The 21,365-nt window shown below is 40.6% G+C and overlaps 1 protein-coding gene across 6 annotated transcripts in view; it reads right to left on the bottom strand.

The window, feature by feature from the left end:
- The window catches only part of KIF21A (kinesin family member 21A), a 183,859-nt gene that overhangs the window by 67,025 nt on the left and 95,469 nt on the right, over positions 1-21,365 (bottom strand). For 3 of the 6 annotated variants that reach the window (XM_075857241.1, XM_075857243.1, XM_075857240.1), the window contains exons 11-19: positions 20,621-20,818; positions 12,603-12,641; positions 9,377-9,458; positions 7,899-8,016; positions 7,013-7,201; positions 6,327-6,526; positions 2,441-2,548; positions 1,542-1,610; positions 1,246-1,442 (exon numbers count right to left, since the gene is read on the bottom strand). In XM_075857241.1, the coding sequence (XP_075713356.1) occupies positions 1,246-1,442; positions 1,542-1,610; positions 2,441-2,548; positions 6,327-6,526; positions 7,013-7,201; positions 7,899-8,016; positions 9,377-9,458; positions 12,603-12,641; positions 20,621-20,818 (1,200 nt within the window). The remainder of the gene's footprint in view (positions 1-1,245; positions 1,443-1,541; positions 1,611-2,440; positions 2,549-6,326; positions 6,527-7,012; positions 7,202-7,898; positions 8,017-9,376; positions 9,459-12,602; positions 12,642-20,620; positions 20,819-21,365) is intronic. The other 3 variants (XM_075857245.1, XM_075857246.1, XM_075857242.1) reach the window with 1 other exon arrangement.

Consider the following 21,365-nt stretch of genomic DNA (forward strand, 5'->3'; position numbering starts at 1 on the left):
AGTTTACGCCGTTTACTATGCAGCGTAAATAACATGTTAACTTTATTCTATGGGTCGGCACGATTACGGGGATACCAAATATGTAAAGGTTTTATATGTTTTCCTACGTTTGCACAATAAAAAGCCTTTTAGAAAAAAATTACTTGTTTTTGCATCGCCGCAATCCAAGAGCCGTAACGTTTTTATTTTTCCGTCAATGTGGCCATATGTGGGCTTGATTTTTGCGGGCCAATGTTTAGTTTTCATTAGTACTATTTTGGGGTACATAGGACTTGTAGATTAACTTTTATTTTTTATGGGGGGAATGGGAGAAAAGAGAGAATTTTGCAGTTGTTTTTTGCGTTTTCTTTGGACGCCGTTCATCCGGCGGTTTAATTAATGTGTTCATTTTATTGGTCAATGTTACGATCGCGGGGATACCATATATGTGTATGTGTGATTTGTTTTGACAGTTTTACTAAATAAAACCACTTTTTGGGCCAAAAAAGTAGTTTTATTTGACTTTGACTGTAATTTTTTTTTTTTTTTTTCCACAAACTTTATTTAACTGATTGTCATTTTTTTTTTTTTTGAAGTCCCATCAGGACACTTCACTATGCGATCTGTTGATCGCATATATAATGCTTTGGTATACTTAGTATACCGTAGCATTATTGCCTGTCAGTGTAAAATTGACAGGCAACCTATTAGATCATGCCTCTGGCATCGCCTAACAGGCAGATGCTGAAGACAGACCTGGGGGTCTTTGTTAGACCCCCGGCTGTCATGGAAACCCGACGGCGACCCGCGATTTGTTTGCGGGGGCGCCGATCGGGTGACAGAGGGAGCTCCCTCCCTCTGTCAAACACATTAAATGCCGCTGTCACTATTGACAGCGGCATTTAATGGGTTAAACTGCCGGAATCGGAGTGCGCTTCGATTCCGGCAGTTGCAGCAGGAGCCAGGCTGTGTACAACAGCCGTGCTCCTGCCGCTGATAGCATGGGTACGCTATCAGTACCCGCGCGATCACAGGACGGATATATCCGTCCTCCTGCGCGAACTAGCAGCTGCTGAGGACGGATATATCCGTCCTTCGGCGTTAAGGAGTTAAGACAAGTTAAAACAATACAGTTCTAAAGATGCAAGAAACAAAATGGAACAATAGCTTTATAGCATGTACAGCTACAGATTTAAGTAACCTCAGGTGTCAAAAAGTCCCAGTTCAGCTACATTTTAATTGAAACAAAGGATATTAATGATATACCTTGTGCCATTGAAAGCATTAGAAGTTGCAGGCTGTACTCTTGCTATAGGTATTTTAGGTCTTTGTTGCCCTGTTCTTGAGTCATGCTCTTCAACAACATGTTCTGAAACTGGTTCTGGGAGGCTTATTTTGCGGCTTACGATCCTCCCAGCCACTCTGTCAGACATTGGCTTTACTTGTCGTCTAAGTGCCGTAACCTGTTTATATGAAATTGTGGTTATGAAACAAGTGAACAGTCCATGAAATTTAGTAAAGACACAAAAATATAGTTTAAGTAATTTATATTGAGTTTTTACCTCTTCATTTTTTCGCCGCAGTACAACTTCTTGCTGCCTTTTCTGGGCTTCGAGTATTCTCAGCTGACCCTGAAATACAATATTGGCTTGACAGGATTCTTACTGTGCTATATATACTGTGTATGTGGTGTGTGTGTATATTATATATATATATATATACATACATACATATCCAAATCAAACATTATTATTTTTAGATAAAACATTTAGTTTTTACAGTTACTGCTCGACTAGTCCTCTGACAAACCTCCATTTAACCGCATATGTTCCACAAGTGAATTAGAGCCTGTTCACATCAGCGTTGGCTTTCTGTTCCGGGGTTCCGTCGGGTGAACCCCGCAACGGAAAGTCAAACAAACCACAGCTTCCGTTTCCGTGACCATTGATATCAATGGTGATGCAAACGGAAACCTATGGTTTCCGTTTGTTTCAGTCAGGGTCCCGCTCTGACGGGAAGATCCGACGAAGCGTCAGAACGGGACCCTGACGCAGACGTGAACGAAGCCTGAGATCTTCAAGTTTATAAAAAGAATATTCATGACTTGAAGTTAAACGCCCATATGTCAATTTTTCATTGAATTAATTGGGCCTGTAATGCATATCTGGTTCTTACAGCAACACTGATTGGAGAAGAGATGTTGAATGACTAGGCTCTGTCAACAGGTCCTTCCCAGGACGAATGCAGAAGCGGCAACCAAAACATGTGCAGTGTACTGGTGCGGTGGGTGGGCGCAATTTAAACCCTTTTTGGGATTCTTATAGAAGCCCCAATGTCTAATACAGAAACGCTTAGATCTTCCATGACAAGTGACTGAGAGGGAGAAATACACACTTTAGTAAATGTAATATCCGGACGTTCACGCAAAGTTTTTGAAAAATAATTTGCAGAAAATATGCACCTCTCGCTTTCGCTGATCCTTCTTTAGCTGTGAAATTTCACGGTTTCTGCGAGATTCAACCAGTCTTGCCTTTTCTTGCTCTTCCTTCATTTGTTTCATTAGTCGCACCTGAACACAAATAATTAGAATTCACAGTGGTTAAAGTAAATATCCAGTTTTTGGGAAAATCTAAAATAAATGCATGACATAAATACCCTTATACATTATAGATATGCTGAAAAGGAAAAAAAACTTGCCTGTAAGATGTTGCTCTTTTAATTATTATTAAAAAAAATGTATTCACTTTTTATTGAGGTGGCAGCCTAAGAAAAATACGAATACAAGCTATATAAGAAGTCTCCTTTTTTATGCAGTTGTACACGTACACTTCTATGACTGGAGTAGTGATGACACGTGGACGGAGTTTTAATCTATTCTTTGAAGCAACTCCAATATTCACACTTAGCAGGCATGATACTGGCTTGGAAAACGACATAAACTGGGTCCACAACATGATGTATATCTGGATGATTAGAACTGTTGGTTTATTACTCTCTATTTCCTATAAATGGTCCGATGTGTCTTTTCAACAAACTTTGTCACAACAATTTTTACTTTGAATTAAACATTAGATCTAAACATTGTCTTGCATTTAATTTGGCATGAAAGCCTTGATTTTGACGTGTTGTCTACGAAAAGAACACTATTAAAGTCCTAACCTATGTGTTTTCTGGCTTACTGTTTGCAATATTTTCAACAGAATTTATTTCATTCAAAGGGGTATTCTTGGACTGTAATATTGATGGTTGACCAGAAGGATAAGCCATTAATATCTGATCGGTGGGGGTCCGACTCCAAGCACCCACGCCAATCAGCTGCATGAAGGCGCCAGGGCGCTCGATGAAGCGCCACATCCCCTTCATAGTTTACTCATTTGGTTGTGCCTGGAGAAGTGGAAAGTGAACGGAATTCAGCTGCAGTACTAGGCACAGCCACAACAAAATGTCTGGCGCTGTGCCTGAGTAAACAATAAAGGTGACTCTAGCGAGGGCCGCAGCTATTTCATGCAGCTGATCGGCGGGGATGCCGGCAGTCGGGCAACCATCGATCAGATATTGATAATCTATCCGAAGGATAGGCCGTCTATAATAAAGTCTCTTTCAATTTTCAACCTCATTTGAAGTGTTGCTAATAAATACCCTTAACCCCTTCAGGACTGAGGCTGTTTTGGCCTTCAGGACGAAGCAGATTCTTCAAATCTGACATGTGTCACTTTATGTGGTAATAACTTCGGAATGCTTTTACCTATCCAAGCGATTCTGAGAATGTTTTCTCTTGACATATTACTTTATGTTAGTGAAAATTTGCATTTTTCTAAATTTAAATGTATCTGCTTGTAAAACAGATTGTAATTCCACACAAAATAGTTACTGGTTTACATTTCCCATATGTCTACTTTAGATTGGCATCGTTCTTTGAACATCCTTTTATTTTTCCAGGACGTTACGAGGCTTAGAACTTTAGCAGCGATTTCTCATATTTTCAAGAAAATGTCAAAAGGCTATTTTTTCATGGACCAGATCAGAAGTGGCTTTGAGGGCCTTATATATTAGAATCCCCAAATAAATCACCCCATTTTGAAAACTGCACCCCTCAAAGTATTCAAAACAGCGTTCAGAAAGTGTTTTAACCCTTTAGGCGTTTCACAGAAATTAAAGCAAAGTAGAGGTAAAATGTCTTTTTTTTTTTGCCAAAATTCATTTATAATTCATTTTTTCTCTGTAACACAGAAGGTTTTGCACGAGAAATGCAACTCAATATTTATTGCCCAGATTCTGCAGTTTTTAGAAATAACCCATGTGGCCCTAGTGCGCTAATTGACTGAAACACCGGCCTCAGAAGCAAAGGAACACTTAGAGGATTTTGGGGCCGTCCTTTTTTTTTTTTTAGAATATATTTTAGGCACCATGTCAAGTTTGAAGAGGTCTTGTGGTGTCAAAAGAGTAAAGACCCCTCAAAAGTGACCCCATTTTGGAAACGACACCCTCAAGGAATTTATCTAGGGGAATAGTTAGCATTTTTAACCCACAGTTTTTTTTTGCTAAATTTATTTGAAATAGTATGTGAAGATAAAAATCTACTTTTTTTCTGAAAAAACTTAGACATTTTTAATTTTTACAAGGATTAAAAGGAAAAAAAGCACCCCAACATTTGTAATACAATTTCTCCTGATTACGTAAATATGCCATATGCAGTAATAAACTGCTGTTTGTACACACAGCAAGGCTTAGAAGGGAAGGATCGCGATTTGTCTTTTGGAGCTCAAATTTAGCCGAAATGTAGAAATTGCAAAGCCCCTGAGAGACCAAAACAGTGGAAACCACGCAAAACTGACCCTATTTGGGAAACTACACCACTTAAGGAATCGATCTAGGGGTATAGTGGGCATTTAGACCCCACAGGTCTTTTGCAGAATTTATTAAAGAATTACGCCGTGAAAATGATTATCAACATTATTTCCACTAAAATGTTGCATTTTTTCAATTTCACAAAGGATAGAGGAGGAAAAAGCACCCCAATAATTGTAAAGCAATTTCTCCCAAGTACGGCTATACCCCACAGCCTCCGGCTGGTCTTCATAGGCTTCCGTACATGGCAGCCCGGAGGCCATTGTCTGGCCTCTGGTTGCTGTGACAAGGATCGCCAGCCCCCGCAAATGCATGTGGGGGCTGCCGATCTGCTCTAAACCTCTTAGATCAAGCGATCAGCAATCGACCACCACATCTAAGGAGTTAATTGCCAAAATCAGCGGCGATGGGCCACTGATTGGCAACACGGAGAGAAGGGCAGACACCCTGAACAGTTAACCGCTTCTGCGTTGTAGCGCCACTGAGGTGTAGCACCACGTGGAGGTTAACTGTTAGAGCACGGAAGTAACTGCACTCCCACGTGCGCGAAGATGCTGCTCACCTGGACGTGCATTTACGCCAAGGTGTGGGAAGGGGTTAAGAGCATTTACACTCAGTTGAAAGTGGTTCTGAATTGCCAGTGTAGGTAAGGGCCTGTTCAGATCAGCGTTGGCTTTCCGTTGAGGGGTTCCGTAGGAGGTTTCAGTCGGAAGAACCCCTCAAAGAAAAGGCAAACGGAAACCTAACCTTCTGTTTGCATCACCATTGATATCAATGGTGACGGAAACATTGCTAATGATTTCCGTTTGTCACCATTCCGTCAGGTTCGTTTTTTTTTTACGGAATCAATAGCAGTCGACTGCGCTGGATACAATTGAATGAATGAGTTTTCTCATTCACTAACAAATATGTCAACTACGTGTACAAATAGAGTCATGTCAACCAACCTGAGCCAGACAGGGAGAAGTCGGAGAGAAGCTGCCATCAGACAATTCTACCAGAGCTTGGCACTTATTTAAAACTAAAGCAAAGCATACTCAAGTGTAGTGATAGAATCTATCACCATTTCATGCTGCCTGTGGTTAGGGCAGCATGGAACCGCTGACAGGTTCCCTTTAAAGAAAACCTGTCAGGCCCCCAAACAAAGCCAAATCCATCACTTTTATTTTTTTCCGTCCCCCTCATTTGCAAGCCATTTTTTATGCTCTAAGTGCCTCTATTCCCTCATAAACAGCTCCGTGTGCTAATGAAAAAAATTGACAACTGGGCGGTCAATTTATTTATGAATTAGCACATCAGCCGCCGAAACGAATGGGCTGATTACGGTAGAACGGAAACACGTAGATCAAAAAAAAAAAGGCCTGTCAATCAGGGGGAAGGCAAAAATAAAAGGGTGTGGCAGTGAGTTTGCTTATTTGGGAACCTGACAGTTCTCCTTTAAGTGCTTTAGAATGGCGTCATTAAAAAGCATAATAATTGCAATTACATATTGAATGTACCTTTGTTTTCTTCATTTCAAAAACCTCTTGCTGAAGTTTCTTCATTTGTTTTTCATACTGTGACTGGTTTTTCAATAAACGGGCATGTTCTTTTTGTGCAACTTGCAGCTTTTGAAGTTCCTTATTCATGGTCTGGAGCTTTTTCTCATACTCGGTCTTTATCTTTTTGGTTTTTTCTTCTGTACAAGTTTCCATTGAGCCTGAAAAACATTTTTCAAACAAATGGGTGATAAGCAGGATGAAGCAGAAATAGGTGTAAAGGAAATGTTAAAGGGCAGACCATTTTGTTGTTTATCCTCATGCTTGCAATTGGTTTCTTTTTTAGATAGATATGGATGTAATCTAGGAATATATAAAAGGCTTATTCTTGTATGAAATACTGGTTTGTGATTGCCTTCCTGCATCTTTTACTCAACTTTTCTTTTATCTTTTCAACTGGGATCTGTGCTTTATAGTTCGCCACGAGTGCCGTATGGTGTGGTGGTTATTCGAATAACCCATTAGCAGCAACAATTGGCTCAGTCTTAAACCAATTTCAAATAAACTAGGAACCACTTTCATATATCACAAATATGTATGGCAAAATGTGAAAACAGTGAAAAACATAAATCATGAAGTTATGGCTGGTTCCTTATTAACTTGCTATTTCAGGGGATTAAAAAAACAAAACACCATTTTTAATATACCCATGTTCTGTAGTACACGATCTCTCTCAAGTTGTGTGTCCCGAATTTTATGTTGCAGGTTCATCAGCTTTTCTTCATACTGCTGTTTCAGGGTATGCAGTCTTCGCTGGCTGTTTTCCAGTTCATCAATAAGTTTCTGCTTAATGGCAATCTCACAGGTGATGTTTGCCAGATCAGCTTGGTAGTTTTCTTTAAATTATAAATGAAAAGGAGAATTATCTCAGTACAAAATGCAGATGACAATTCTGTGTAATATACAGGACTTGTTTCATATTATCCTTGACAATGCAGGGTTCATATTGTAAGGTTTTTAAGACCTATAAGAATAAGGGATCAGACACCACCAGCAGATATTATTGTGTAAGCACTCTATGCCATGAGCATGCATCACAGACAAACACAACAATATACTGCTCTAGCACATGTACTCTGCCAGACACACACATTTCTACTGTAGAGTTCAGGCTAAGTAGATGTTATATGCCGCTACTGGAAACATTTAGAACGGTTCCACATTTACTATTCAAATGGAGCCAGAATTCTGGCGTACAAGCTACGCGCTACATTTACCTGTTTTAGACACTTTTCGACAAGGGGGCGTGGGTTATCGGCAAAGGGCCATGGTCTGGCTGAAAAGGGGCATGGCTTAAAATGCAACATCATTTTAGAGTAAAACACTGGCGTAAACTAAGCCAACTTATAGGTGGTATAAGGGAAAGTATCTAACATAGCTAGCAAGATACACCAAATTTATCATACGGCGTGTGCCACTTTGATTAATTTAGCGCATTTTCTGACTGCGTCTTCCACGTTTGCCCGGTCTAAAACGCATACAGTATTAGCAAATCTGCCCCATTGTGTTTATTCATATAAATAAAATATATACCCTTTTCATCTAGTTCTGAATCAGATTCACTCGAGCTGTCTGCTCCATCTGCATCTTCCTCATCTTCATCCTCCTCGTCCTCATCCTCTTCTTGATCGCTTCCATCATGCACTTCTTCCTACAAAAAAATAATTTGCCATGCAGCTAGATTTAAAACTTATGGATAATAATTTTCTATCAACATTCGTGTCTGAATCTCGGCACTCCCGATGGTCAGCTGTTTTGAAGGGGTTGCGGCGCTCATTCAAGAGATGCGTTCCCTTCATTCTTTACCTGCTTCCTACTGTGAATCGCCGACACAACTGTAGCGGCAGACAGCGGTTCACAGTATTACAGCCCCCTACCATTTAAAGGAACTAGATTTAAATCTTGAATCCACCCTTGGATGCAACGCACGACAGCAGAGGTGCAGCCAGCGAGCAGAGCCTTCAGAAGAGAAGAGCATGGACTGCAGTAGAGAGAAAAAGAGAAAGTCTGACAAGAGTAAGTGCGGCAGGCTGCGGCGCTGTGCACCTGCGTCTCTCCTCTACAGCCTCCACATCTTATTAGACATGAGGAGAACGATGGACCTTGACTGCCTGTGTCGGCCGGCAAGTTGGACAAAGAGGGACTTGGAATCAGTCGGATGGCAGTGGAGGGCGGCGGCAGCAGGAATGCAGCCTTCTGGGTGCGTGTGTGTGTGTATTTACATATATATATATATATTTTTAAAAAAAAGAGAAAGCAGCACAGCTATAGCGGGTGCAAACCTCCTGGGTTGAGGCTAACAACCCTTGTCAATACAAAAATTCAAATGAAGAGACAGCACTCCAAGGAAATTGGTGAGAAAAGGTGACGTGCTTTATTCACCCCACAGGCAGGCAACGTTTCGATCCGTCTCAATGGGATCTTTGTCAAGCTTGACAAAAATCCCATTGAGACGGATCGAAATGTTGCCTGCCTGTGGGGTGAATAAAGCACGTCACCTTTTCGGATATATAGACATTATCTATATATAAATATATATTTGTGCGTCTAGATTTTGATTTATAAGTATGAGTGATCAGATAGCGGTTGGCTACCAGGATTTCCTACTTAGGATTTTTAAGGATGGGGGGGGGGGGTCTTTTCAATTTCTGTCTCACGCAGCAGAAAATCTAAAATCGGCCCCGATTGTAAAGTATGTCCTGATAAACACCAATTTATACACTGGATAAGTAGGGGCTAGGAAACCGTTCCCTATGTAGGAGCGGTGTATCATTTCTTTAAACGTGTTACTGTTTTTTGTTATTTAAGAACCGCAGCTTAGTGGGGTGTATGATATATATGCATTTCAGCGAATTTTAATGAAATTTCTACAAACACAGAAAACCCTTAAAGCTTCTCCATATAAAAAAAAACCATAAAAAGCAAAAATTTTCTTGATTCTTATATACACATTAAAATGCAAACCTAGTAGACAAAGTATTATCTGTATGTGAAATATTCTTCATACTTACAGTATCCTGTTCATTTGATTCTTTTTCTGTAAGACCTCTCTCTTCAGACTTCTCGTTATCTGTGTTTTCATCTTTTACAACACTACAGGAGCAACAGGAAATATTTAAAATAAAATATATTTTGCATTGGCCTTTGTTGCAGATATGTCAAGGTTGCACATTATGCATTTATATATTACTGCAATGTGCTAAGGCAACAACAATACAATTAGAATACAAAATGTATCATCCCAAGGCTTAGTTCACACCTACGTTGTGACATTCTGTTGTTCTGCTCGGTCAGAGGAACAAGGGAATAACGGAAGAAACTGATTCCGTTGCACAACGGACACCACCGGCAGCCAACGGAACCCATTGACGTCAATGGGTTTCGTCGGTGTGACCGTGATTTTACCGGACACAATAGCACAGCATGCTGCGCTTTTGTCTCCGGTAACCCCTGCCAGATCTGCGACAGAGGCCCCTAACGGAGCCTCCAACGCATATGTGAACGAAGCCTTATACATTAAATGTGACCAATATTTGCGATGCCTCAACACTATTTTTCACTTACTATTGTAAGAGTCTGCAGATATATAAATATATGAGTGAAAAGAAAGCAATGACATAGGTAGTAATATGGTTATAACTTATGTGCATGAAATGTGTTCACAGACCTTTTCTTATATGGACAAATGAAACCAATGGCTAGTGGTATTGAAGCGGATACCCATTGCACAATTTTTTTTTTTTAATATTTAAAAAAAATATGTGGACGTTTTAAAAGCTATATTAGGAACATAAAACATGAAAAGGAGGATGCACAATAAACCACATACCTCTCCCTATTCCCTCTCTTCCCCCCCCCCCCCCGATTCAAATGCTGTAAAAATAAATATATACCCCCCCCCCCCCCCCCGCTGTCCCACTCCAGCCCCTGCTCTGTTTGGGAACCCAATATGCTAATTAAAAGTAAGAGTACCGAGAGCAGGAGACCACTTCTCTCCCCAGTAGACGTTGCCTCGTGTAATGCTGTGACGCCGTCCAATCAGAGCGGACAGCCTCATAGTGATGCAGAAAACCTGCACTAAATCTCACGAAATCAGCAGGTCTCCTGCATCGCTGTGAAGCGGTCCGCTCTGATTGGCCAGTGTCACAGCGACGCACAAGGCAACGTTTACTGAGGAGAAATGTGGTCTCCTCCTCTCGGTACCTAAACTCAAAATTAGCATATTAGGTGCCAAATGGAGCGGCGGCTGTAGCAGGTCATGGAAGGGGGGGGGTGCAAAAAAACAAAAAGATTTTGGGTCATCACTGGAATTGGGAGGAGGCGGGGAATAAGGGGAAGAATGTGCTTTAAAACTTAACCTTGACAGGTCCTCTTTAAAAACCATGTACAGCAAGTTGGCGATTACAAAAATCTCAGGTTATGAAAGAAGCTCTGTCACCACATTATAAGTGGCCTATATTGTACATGATGTGATCGGCGCTGTAATGTAGATTACAGCAGTGTTTTTTATTTAGAAAAACGATAATTTTTGACTGAGTTATGACCTATTTTAGCTTTATGCTAATGAGTTTCTCAATGGACAACTGGGCGTGTTTTACTATATGACCAAGTGGGCGTTGTACAGAGGAGTGTATGACGCTGACCACTCAGTGATCAATCAGTGTCATACACTTCTCTCCATTCATTTACACAGCACATAGAGATATAGCTATATCGCTATGTGCAGCCACATAAACACACTAGAACGTTACTGACGTGTCCTGACAGTGAATATACATTACCTCCAGCCAGGACGTGAGGTCTATTCAGTATCCTGACACTTCGCTAACGTTTTAAATGACAGTTTACAGCGTAATCTCGCGAGATTACGCTTGCCTTGCTATAAATCTCACAGAAACGTTAGCGAAGTGTCAGGATTCTGAATAGCCATCACGTCCTGGCTGGAGGTAATGTATATTCACTATCAGGACAATTGAGTAACGTTCTAGTGTGTTTATGTGGCTGCACATAGTGATGTAATAAGATCACTATATGCGGAGTACATGAATGGGGAGAAGTGTATGATGCTGATTGGTCAGCGTCATACACTTCTCTCCACAACGCCCACTTGGTCAAAAAGTAAAACACGCCCAGTTGTCCATTAAGAATCTCATTAGCATAAAGCTCAAATAGGTCAGAACTCTGTCAAAAATGATCGTTTTTCTAAATAAAAACACTGCTGTAATCTACATTACAGCGCCGATCACATCATGTACAATATAGGCCACTTATAATGTGGTGACAGAGCCTCTTTAAGATGATAACCCTGCTTTTTAACATCTACTGACCCTACATTTATTTTAGCAAATTTTGGTGTCTGCACCACAAATATGGGAAATACTTGTGATGTGTTACTATGACATGAAACGTAACATTTATTTATTCAGTCTTTATTAAGTTTCTTTGGCACATGACACATCATAGATGAAACAGAATTTGAGATTAAAAACAGGAATGTAAGGAAGCAAGATTAAATTGTGTCATGGTCCTAGAAATAAGGAAAATAAAAAGTTGTTAGAACAAGGATGTGCTGAGTAAAATTGTAGAACTGCTTAGTACAGAGCGCGGAAAACATTGGCGACATGCATTAAGGGCTGATATTTTCGCATAATAAAAGCAACCGCAGATTTAAAAAAAACGAAAAAACTCTGTACTCTGGTTATATTTTATGCAAGAATGGTTTCATGAAGCGATTCATCATAACCTACTGAAAGCACACAATATATTCCACTAGTTGTAGAATACCAAGCATCTGCTTTTAAAGGTACAAAGTATTTGTTATGGAATTGAAATGGTATATCTTGTATTTAACATTTATATAAGCAGAAGAACATTTAATGAAACTCCTGTGGTAATATCGCCTGCTAAGGTGTAACGTTTTACTTGTACTCATAAAAAGAAGCCATTTTGTTTTTATAAAACAATATTCCAAGCATATAATTTCTTCAGTTACTTTTAAGTCTCTTCACAACCATTTCCCCTCACAAAATGGCTGCTTGGTATCCTCTGATCTACACACTGAAGGTCAGAGGTTGTGAGCAGCGCGGATAACAAATATGCTAAAACAATACCAAACACTTTGCTCCATAAGACATATCTGCCATTTTATTGGGTTAAGAACCATAATAGTTAGGTTTTCTCTTTGAGTAATAGGCAATATTACAAAAACAAATAGAGATAAAAGGTGAGTGTTCCAACCTTCCTTCTTCTTGATTGCTTTCCTGAAGCTGCTGTAGCCTTCAAAAGCAGAAGCCCAAACCAATGAAGGACAGACCAGACAAACAATGAAAGTTATAAAGGTAAGAATGGTGCGTGAACTTGCAGCAATCAACAAACAGACGACATCATTTTATTAACAATTTTTAGATAGTCACTGCAATGGGCAATATCCCTACAATGAGGTCTATGCTGACTGTGCAATTTTATTTTTTTAAGGTTTTTTTCAGTGAGGAGTTTGTGAATTTAATGGTGGCCCAGATCAATTTATCTGCCTAGCAATTGCCCAGAACCCCACGTCATCATATTCTAGACCATTCAAGTGGACCTCTGTAGATGCAGCGGAGATGCTCAAAATTTGGGGCCTTGTGCTGCTTATGGGGCTGGTAAAGAAGCAACCGATCAGGCAATACTGAAGTAGGGATGCGCGATGCATCGAAACTCTGATACGGTTTCGATACTGTGCATCCCCAAACGGTTCGATACCGTTATTTCATGTATTTCGATACTTAGCTGTGCAGCCGCACAGCTCAGTATAGTAACACATGAATGTATGAGAGCGAGGCTGCGGCTGTGTGATCAGTCAGTGCCGCGCTCCGGAGTCCTGATAACAAGTGCGCGGGGTCAGGATGATGCGAGGCGGCCGGCGCTGCACTAATGAGCGGAGGCACTGAAAACAGAACATGGCGGGCGCACTGCAAAACCCCCCCATGTTCTGTCATCAATGCCTGAACCGCCGCTCATTAGTGCAGCGCCGGCCGCATCTCCTCATGCTGACCGCGCACGCACTTCCTGTCAGGAGCGGGGCAATAACTGTATTACACAGCCGCAGCCCCGCTGGCGGAGATCAGAGAAACCGCTCATCTCCACCGTTATTCCCGTGAATGCTGCAATCACAGCGGACTGCAGCATTCAAGGGGAAAATGAGAAGGGGGGATGCCCCTTGGATCGCGTCACAGGGAATTCCTGCGACGCGATTGAGGGACATACTATATATGGGCAGACAGCTCAGGGTCCATTGAAGGACCCCAAGGCAGTCCTACCATATTTCCTGTTGTTAGGGCATACTTAGGTATGTACTAACAACTGCCTGTGTACTATCCGTACACAGGCTAATGTACTGGCATATATCTGATATATGCCAGTACATTATGTTTTTACTTTATTTTTTAAACTTTAAAGTAATGTTAAATTTAAAAAAAATAAATAAATACACATACACCTTTTTTACAATAAACATTAAAATAAGTCTCACTACATAAAATATACACATTGGGTATTGGCGCGGCCGTAATAACCTGCACATCAATTTTGATGTGTACGCTGTAAAAAAATAAAATAAAAACGGCTTTCTATCACTTATTGTGGGGCACGAGGTGTGATGAATTTAACCTCCATGTGCCTCACATTAATAGTAATTAACCCCATCATGTACCTTACACATTAGCCCATTATGACCGAGAAACATGATGGGGTTAATTACTATTAACTTGAGGCACATGGAGATTAAATTCATCATCACACCACGCGCCTCACATCAGAAAATGGAAGAACTTTTTTTTTATTTTTTTTATTACTGTTGGCAAAGTATCTAATTGGTATCGAAATCGCAATACTAAACGAAGTATCGGTATCGAAGTCCAAATTCTGGTATCGGGACATCCCTATACTGAAGTACAGCTATTTTGTACAACACCCCAATTTATCGCATGGCCATGACCCGGATACGCTTTGAAGCTATTCTTAAATTTTTGCATTATAATAATAACAATACACAGTGCCCACCCAGTGATGACCCCAGATATGACCGCCTATTCAAAATCAAGCCAGTCATTAATCATTTCTGCACCAAATTTCAACAAGCGTATACCCCCCAAAAGAACATTGTAATAGACGAGTCCCTTGTACATTTTAAGTGGAGGCTAAAATTCTGCCAATACCTTCTCAGTAAGAGGGCGAGGTAGGGAATTAAAACGTACAAGCTGTGCGAGAGTAGCTCAGGGTACACCCACAGGTTTCAGGTGTTTGAAGGGTAGGACTCCATGATTGGAATGCCCCCCCCCCCCCGTCCTGGAAGTTGGTGGGAAAATGGTATGGGATTTAATGTAGCCACTTGCTGGACCAGGGTTACCACTTTTATGTGGATAACTTCTATATCAGCATCCCACTATCTAAGTGCCTCTCCACCAGAAATATTGCAGCATGCAGCATCGTGCACAAAAACAGGAGAGGCCTCCCTAAAACAGTTTGGCCAACGTGTCAGAAGGGGTGAGAGCAGGGCACTATGCGGTGAGAATATATTGTTCATTAAGTATAAAAACAAGAGGGATGTCCTTCTGTTGACCACAATACACCATAACACAGTATTCATGTACCATGCAGCACTACAATGACCCTCAAGCCAGATTGCATCCTTGGCTATAATTAGTACATAGGAGGGGTTGATCTCGCAGATGAAGTGCTGAAGCCGTATAGTGCCATGCGGAAAACAAAGGTGTGGTACGAAAACCTGGCAGTGCATATGGTACAGATGGCTTTGTATAACGCTTAAAGAGGCTCTGTCACCAGATTTTGCAACCCCTATCTGCTATTGCAGCAGATAGGCGCTGCAATGTAGATTACAGTAACGTTTTTATTTTTAAAAAACGAGCATTTTTGGCCAAGTTATGACCATTTTTGTAGTTATGCAAATGAGGCTTGCAAAAGTCCAAGTGGGTGTGTTTAAAAGTAAAAGTCCAAGTGGGCGTGTATTATGTGCGTACATCGGGGCGTTTTTAATACTTTTACTAGCTGGGCGCTCTGAAGAGAAGTAACATCCTCTTCTCTTCAGAACGCCCAGCTTGTGACAGTGCAGATCTGTGACGTCACTCACAGGTCCTGCATCGTGTCGGCCACATCGGCACCAGAGGCTACAGTTGATTCTGCAGCAGCATCAGCGTTTGCAGGTAAGTAGCTACATTTGGTTGATACACTCAAAGTACAACGTGTCACGAGAAGACAAAATCTAAGAATCACTTCAAATATAAAAGCATTCCAAAGTTATTACAACATAAAGTCAAAACATTGGCCTGGTCCATTAGGCCAAAACAGGATTTGTCCTTAAGGGGTTAAAGAGCTGTACCAAAACGATAGCCTTTGTGATCATTGCACTGTAGTCTTTGGTATCGTAGTTGTAACAAGGCTCGATCTTCTCTAATGGGATGTGACATACTGTTTGTCTAAACTTTCATTATAATGTATAAAACCCCTACTGATCACTATAGCTTGGCAGGGGTGTAATAATAGCACTGTGCACCTGAATGGAGCATGCCTGTATAGTGTAAGCTGCAGCTTAGCAGCAACTGAAAGATTTAACACAGCATAAACTACTTTGACAATTCACGGTCAAATTGAATACAGTAGTGAAGTTCTTTTCAATTTTTCCAATGAACACATCTAATTTTCTGATCTTAGCGCTGGGGTTTCTCACGAAACACACACTTCTGTTGATAAAGAACTAATACAAGTTAAAATTGTGGTATGAAACGATAACCCACATCAAACCAGATGGAACTTATTTGAAATTCTTACTATACATTCCTCCTCCTCTAGTGCCCTGATGTGGTCCCCGCATCTATCAGCAATAAGGTGGTCGCCAAGTCCCATGACTGAGAATTAAATCATTTAAAAAGAGTAACTGCACTTTCATCAAACTTTTGATAGGTCATAGAGACATTTTAAAAGTTTGGATCGGTGGAGGTCCGGGTGATGAGACCCCAACCATTCGTCAGGCTGAAGACGACTTCCATAGAACGTCTACGTGAGCCGTCTTCAGCTTGACAAGGAGCGCCCATCTCAGCCAAAGGAGCAAAGCGCTCAGCTGAGCACTTCTGCCCCTTCGTTTCATCAACAGCTCAGCTCAGCTCCCGGATCCCCACCAATCCAAACTTTTAAAATGTCTCAGTGACCTATCAAAAGTTTGATGAAAGGCAAGTTACTTTTTAAAGAGATGAAAAGGAGTGCAATATCCTGTTAAGGGCACATTATAGATACCTGCAAATCCAACATTTCATTACCTTATTTACCCACATGGAAACCTACATTCTTCATATGAAAATGTATGCACCCATGAATAGAGGAAACATTTCTCTACTCTTTAACTAATGTAGAAAGCTGGGGTCTCCTGGTCCACCCTCCTAGGTCTCATCATGGAAGAAAGAAATTGTCCCTATCCTGGATGAGTTTAGTTATGGGAGAAGGTGCCCACCTGCTCACACTCATAACAAAAGGAAACAACCTACAAACTTTTAACCAGGTGGGACCAAACGCCCGACAGACTGACAAAAATGTTTCCATCTTAATCTAATCGATGCTTCCATGGATGCGGAGAAGTTGGCACTTTGCACCCCATCTGGTGGGCACGCTCAGTTCCAAAAGCACACTGGAAATGTGTGGAAAGACTGATCTGTGCTAAAATTAATCTTCAGGTCAACCTATGTCCCCGGTCAGTATTACCTAACGCTCTGATTCCAAATATCTCTAAAGGACAGCACAAAGTGTTAAAGGGTTATTCCCATCTTCATAAATGCAGCTATTAAGCTCAACCTGTTAAAGTTAATAATTTTTGCAAATGCCTTTTTTTATGAAAACCGTGTCATTTTCGTGCTATCTGTGCTCCATGTCGCGGTCAGTCCCTCTTTGTTTATTGCTCGTTGTCTAGGGATCCGGCCACCGCTGTTTTCAGATAGCGGTGGCCGCGCATGCGCAACGATATCCTCTCCGTCCTTAGGAGAGGATGTTATTGTAATCGTGAAGGAGCATATCAGCGCATGCACATTAGATGCCAGCCCGGCCACCGCTCGTCTGGATATATCAGTGGTCGGTTCCAGGTATAGTATAAAACTATCTAGGGAATTGGGCGGGGGGGTTTCGTCTCAACCACGCTTACCATGCGTGTTGAGACTATCTTTCTCCCGATGCTGCTAGAACTACAGTATCTAGCAACGTCGGGAGCGCGCACAGTGCAGAGCGGCTTGATTGACATCGAACCGCTCACGCCCACTTTTAAAGAGATAACCAGCACTAGCGGAGTTATCAAGTTAGAAAAAAAGGTAGGTAGGGAAGGAATTTTTTAAAAAGTTTAACAAGAATAGATTTATAATTTCTGATGAGGATACTTTATAGAAAAAAAAAATGACTCAACTTGGGAATAACCCTTTAACACATTTCCCTTCCACTCCATGGTCGACTACTGCTGCGAGTTGGAAGTTTTCTTCAATCACCTTCCAAAATACTATTTGAAAACTAAGATATTCATGCTTTGAAGTTATTGTAGATATTTTAGAGGACAAGGTTCCATGTTATGAGGCAATATGGTCTCAATGGTAGGGCTCTTCTTAACACAAAATTTCTCACCCAAATCAGAAATATCTTTTACTTACATGGGTTTCTTTTGGCCATCGGTTTATTTAAACGCGCCCATGAACTATATTCATGTTTTCTCAGGTACTTTTAAACTTTATACCTGATTAACGCATTTTGTCCTACCGCCCTTTTTTGTTTTTCTCAATTTCATATTTTAGTTTTAACTTAAAACTACTTATTCTCTGTCCTAAGAAAACTCTACATTTAAAAAAGTTATGTTGCCCTTCTCCTGATCCTCCCACATTGACACTGCAGCCCCTCAGCAAACTAGTGGATACTGACAATTGTACGAACGTGTTATTACTGTAATATTCCTAAGGCTTAAAGGGGTTTTGCGGTCTTATGCCAATATTGCTGAATTATTGTATAATGAAAAGTTATGGGCTTTTCTAATATGATCTGTGTTTCTATTACTTCCTCTTTTAATCATCATTATTGCAGTCACTGAACAGACACATTCATTATATTCAGACGCAAAAGCCTCATGCACAAAAAGTGCCCAGCCTGGAGTACAGGGCAAGAAATAAAAAATATCAATAGGGATTACATTAATAGGTTTTTCCCTTCTGAAATCCAGGCTGAGCTATTGTAGGAACCAATACAATGTAACAAAACCAGCAGCTGTGTGAGCAGCAGGAAATCAGCACAATTTCAGCCTCTAAATGGCAACAATTAAAGTTTCCATTCATTCACTGACTGCAAGCAGAGTTTGAGAGCAGGGAGATTTCATTTAAATGAGAAAATGTAATAATGACATCACATTAGGGAACTGCTAATAATTGAAATCGCTTATTTATTCTCTCTTGTGGAACACTTAAAAGTGATCTGTCAATAAGTGGTTTGCGTGTCGTTACGCAGCTGGGATTTAGCGTTCCAAACATGCCCACATCAAAACCGGATGTTTCAGCAATAGTTAGTGAAAGAACTTACCAGTTACAGAGATGCGTCCAGCATCATCGAGCGCATGCACATTGAGCAGATGAAACTCAGGACAGTGCATTCCACATGCGCGGTGAAGCGAAGTGTACGGTTCTAGGTTTTATCTGTTTAATGTGCATTCGACCGACGACTCTGGACTCCTCTCTCGGTAAATTGTAAGTTCTTTTTGTAACTATTGCCGAAACGTCAGGTTTTGACGTGGGTATGTTCGTATTGCTAAACCCAGCTGCATAACGGCATGCTAGTGGTTTAGTTGCTCCAGACCTAGTGACAGGTTCCCTTTAAGGCTTTATTTACAGAAGTAGTTTAATTTTGTTTTTTGCAGTGTTTGTAGCCATAATTTTCGTAATTGCCACAAAACTGTACCATTTTTGGAAAAACCACTGTGGTTTTGCCAGGATTCTGAAAATCATGGGAAAAAAACCTGACAAAAAATGTAATTGAAAAAAACCAAAGTTTTTCACGCTTAGACACATTGCAATTCTTTGGTCATTGATTAGCAAGATTCTTCTAATGACTTCGGCTTATGCTCACATGTTGCAAGAGTGTTCTGCGTGCTCAAAAGTGTGTTATGTCGTGATTTGGCAATGTGCTCATGTTACATATAGTGCAAAAAAAGAAATAAAAAATAAGCTGCGGAACCAGCCTATAAATCTTTAGCAAAATCCGCATTAAAAAAATCTGCATTAAAAAATCTGCAATGTGCCCAGACCCATCGGCGGATTTTTCTATGCTGTGAGTTAATGGGGTATGTTAAAAACCTGTTCACTAACATTGTCGAAATTACGCAACAAGTACGCGATGTGTGAATCCAACCGAATAGGAACCAATGTAGTTCTTAAAGTGTAGCTAAACGTTTGACAAACTTCTGACGTGTCATAGTGACACGTCAGAAGTTTGGATTAGTGGGGGTCCGAGCACGGAGACCCCCACCAATCACTAGAATGAAGCAGCTGAAGTGCTCGTGTGAGCGCTCAGCCGCTTCGTGTCTGTTCAGCTTTTTCCGGAAATAAATGTATCGGTGTATGGACTCAATAGAATGTCTATGAGCCCGCACTCCGATACATCGGCTTTCCCTGTAAAGCCGAACAGACACGAAGCGGCTGAGCGCTCACATGAACTTTTCAGCTGCTTTGTTCTAGCGATTGGTGGGGTCTCAGTCCTCGGACCCCCACCAGTCCAAACTTCTGACATGTCACTATAACATGTCAGAAGTTTGTCGAACGTTTAGCTACACTTTAAGTAGCTTTGTATCTCTACACAATTGTGTAGTCATCCACCTGACCAGTTTTACATTCTCCTTGATAACAGAGAAGACTTGCAAACCCCTTGAATACATGAGAATCGGTGTGAATAAAATGCATCCACATACTTGCAGATTGTAGCAAAGACTAAAAATGTCGCATAATCTTATATTTACAAACAAATCTTTTCTTTTTTACACAATTCCTGCATTGTGAAACATGCAACATCCCAGTTACTATCTGACAATGCAAAGCAAAAGCAAATGAATCAAGCGATTGTATGGCAGAAAAATGCACAGTCTTAAGACTGAAAGGAGGTTCGATAAAAGGAATAGGATGTGTAATAACAGCGAAAAAGAAGAAAGAGAAAGAAAAAGAAACACCAAGAGAAAAACATGGAAGGGGAGACATTACCTTTTCTTTTTCTTCTTTTCAATCTTCTTTAATTTTTGTAAATCTTTTTTGGCCATATCAATTATTTCAGTGGTTTCCTTTTCAGCAGGCATCAAGGAGGCAGAGAATGGAGAAGATAAATAAGAGGCCCTGGATGAGGCTCTTGACAAGCTCTTTCGTAGGTTTTCATTCACAGCTTCGCTTTCTAACAATTTCGCACTGATCACCAAAAGGTTAAAAAAAAAAAGTAACAGGATTTTAAAAAGCAGCTTACATAAAGGTGCCCGAATAACTCTCAGCAATATTTCTGCAGTTCAAATACTATTTGTTCTAATATTAAACCAAGCTATCATGTTTTGTCTCTGACTGGCTACTACAGTATTCTCCCACACACACATAAGAGCAGTTTTTAGGAACAATTCCTAGAATTGTTTATTTAAAAAAAGCAAGATCTCAGCCAACCTGCATGTGTTATATGCAGCTTTACAATGGTTCTGCCTGTGCAGTAGCGGTGCCCCAGATTTTTAAAATGTAAGCTGGGACTATAGACCATAGAACCCTATGGCAACCTAAGTTGGGTTCACTTGAACCATGGAGCTGTATCATGACTGTCTGAAACCTGCCTCCGGCATATTTTGTTCCTTTTTAAACTAAGGATTTTACACATTAGCTTGCAATGTTAAATACTTTTGTGTCGAAAAAGACATAGTATAGTAGGTATGATACCTTTATTGGCTAACCATAAAAGTTCTATATGCAGCTTTCA

Source organism: Rhinoderma darwinii, chromosome 3 (genome assembly GCF_050947455.1).
Source record: "Rhinoderma darwinii isolate aRhiDar2 chromosome 3, aRhiDar2.hap1, whole genome shotgun sequence".
Classification (NCBI taxonomy): domain Eukaryota; kingdom Metazoa; phylum Chordata; class Amphibia; order Anura; family Rhinodermatidae; genus Rhinoderma; species Rhinoderma darwinii.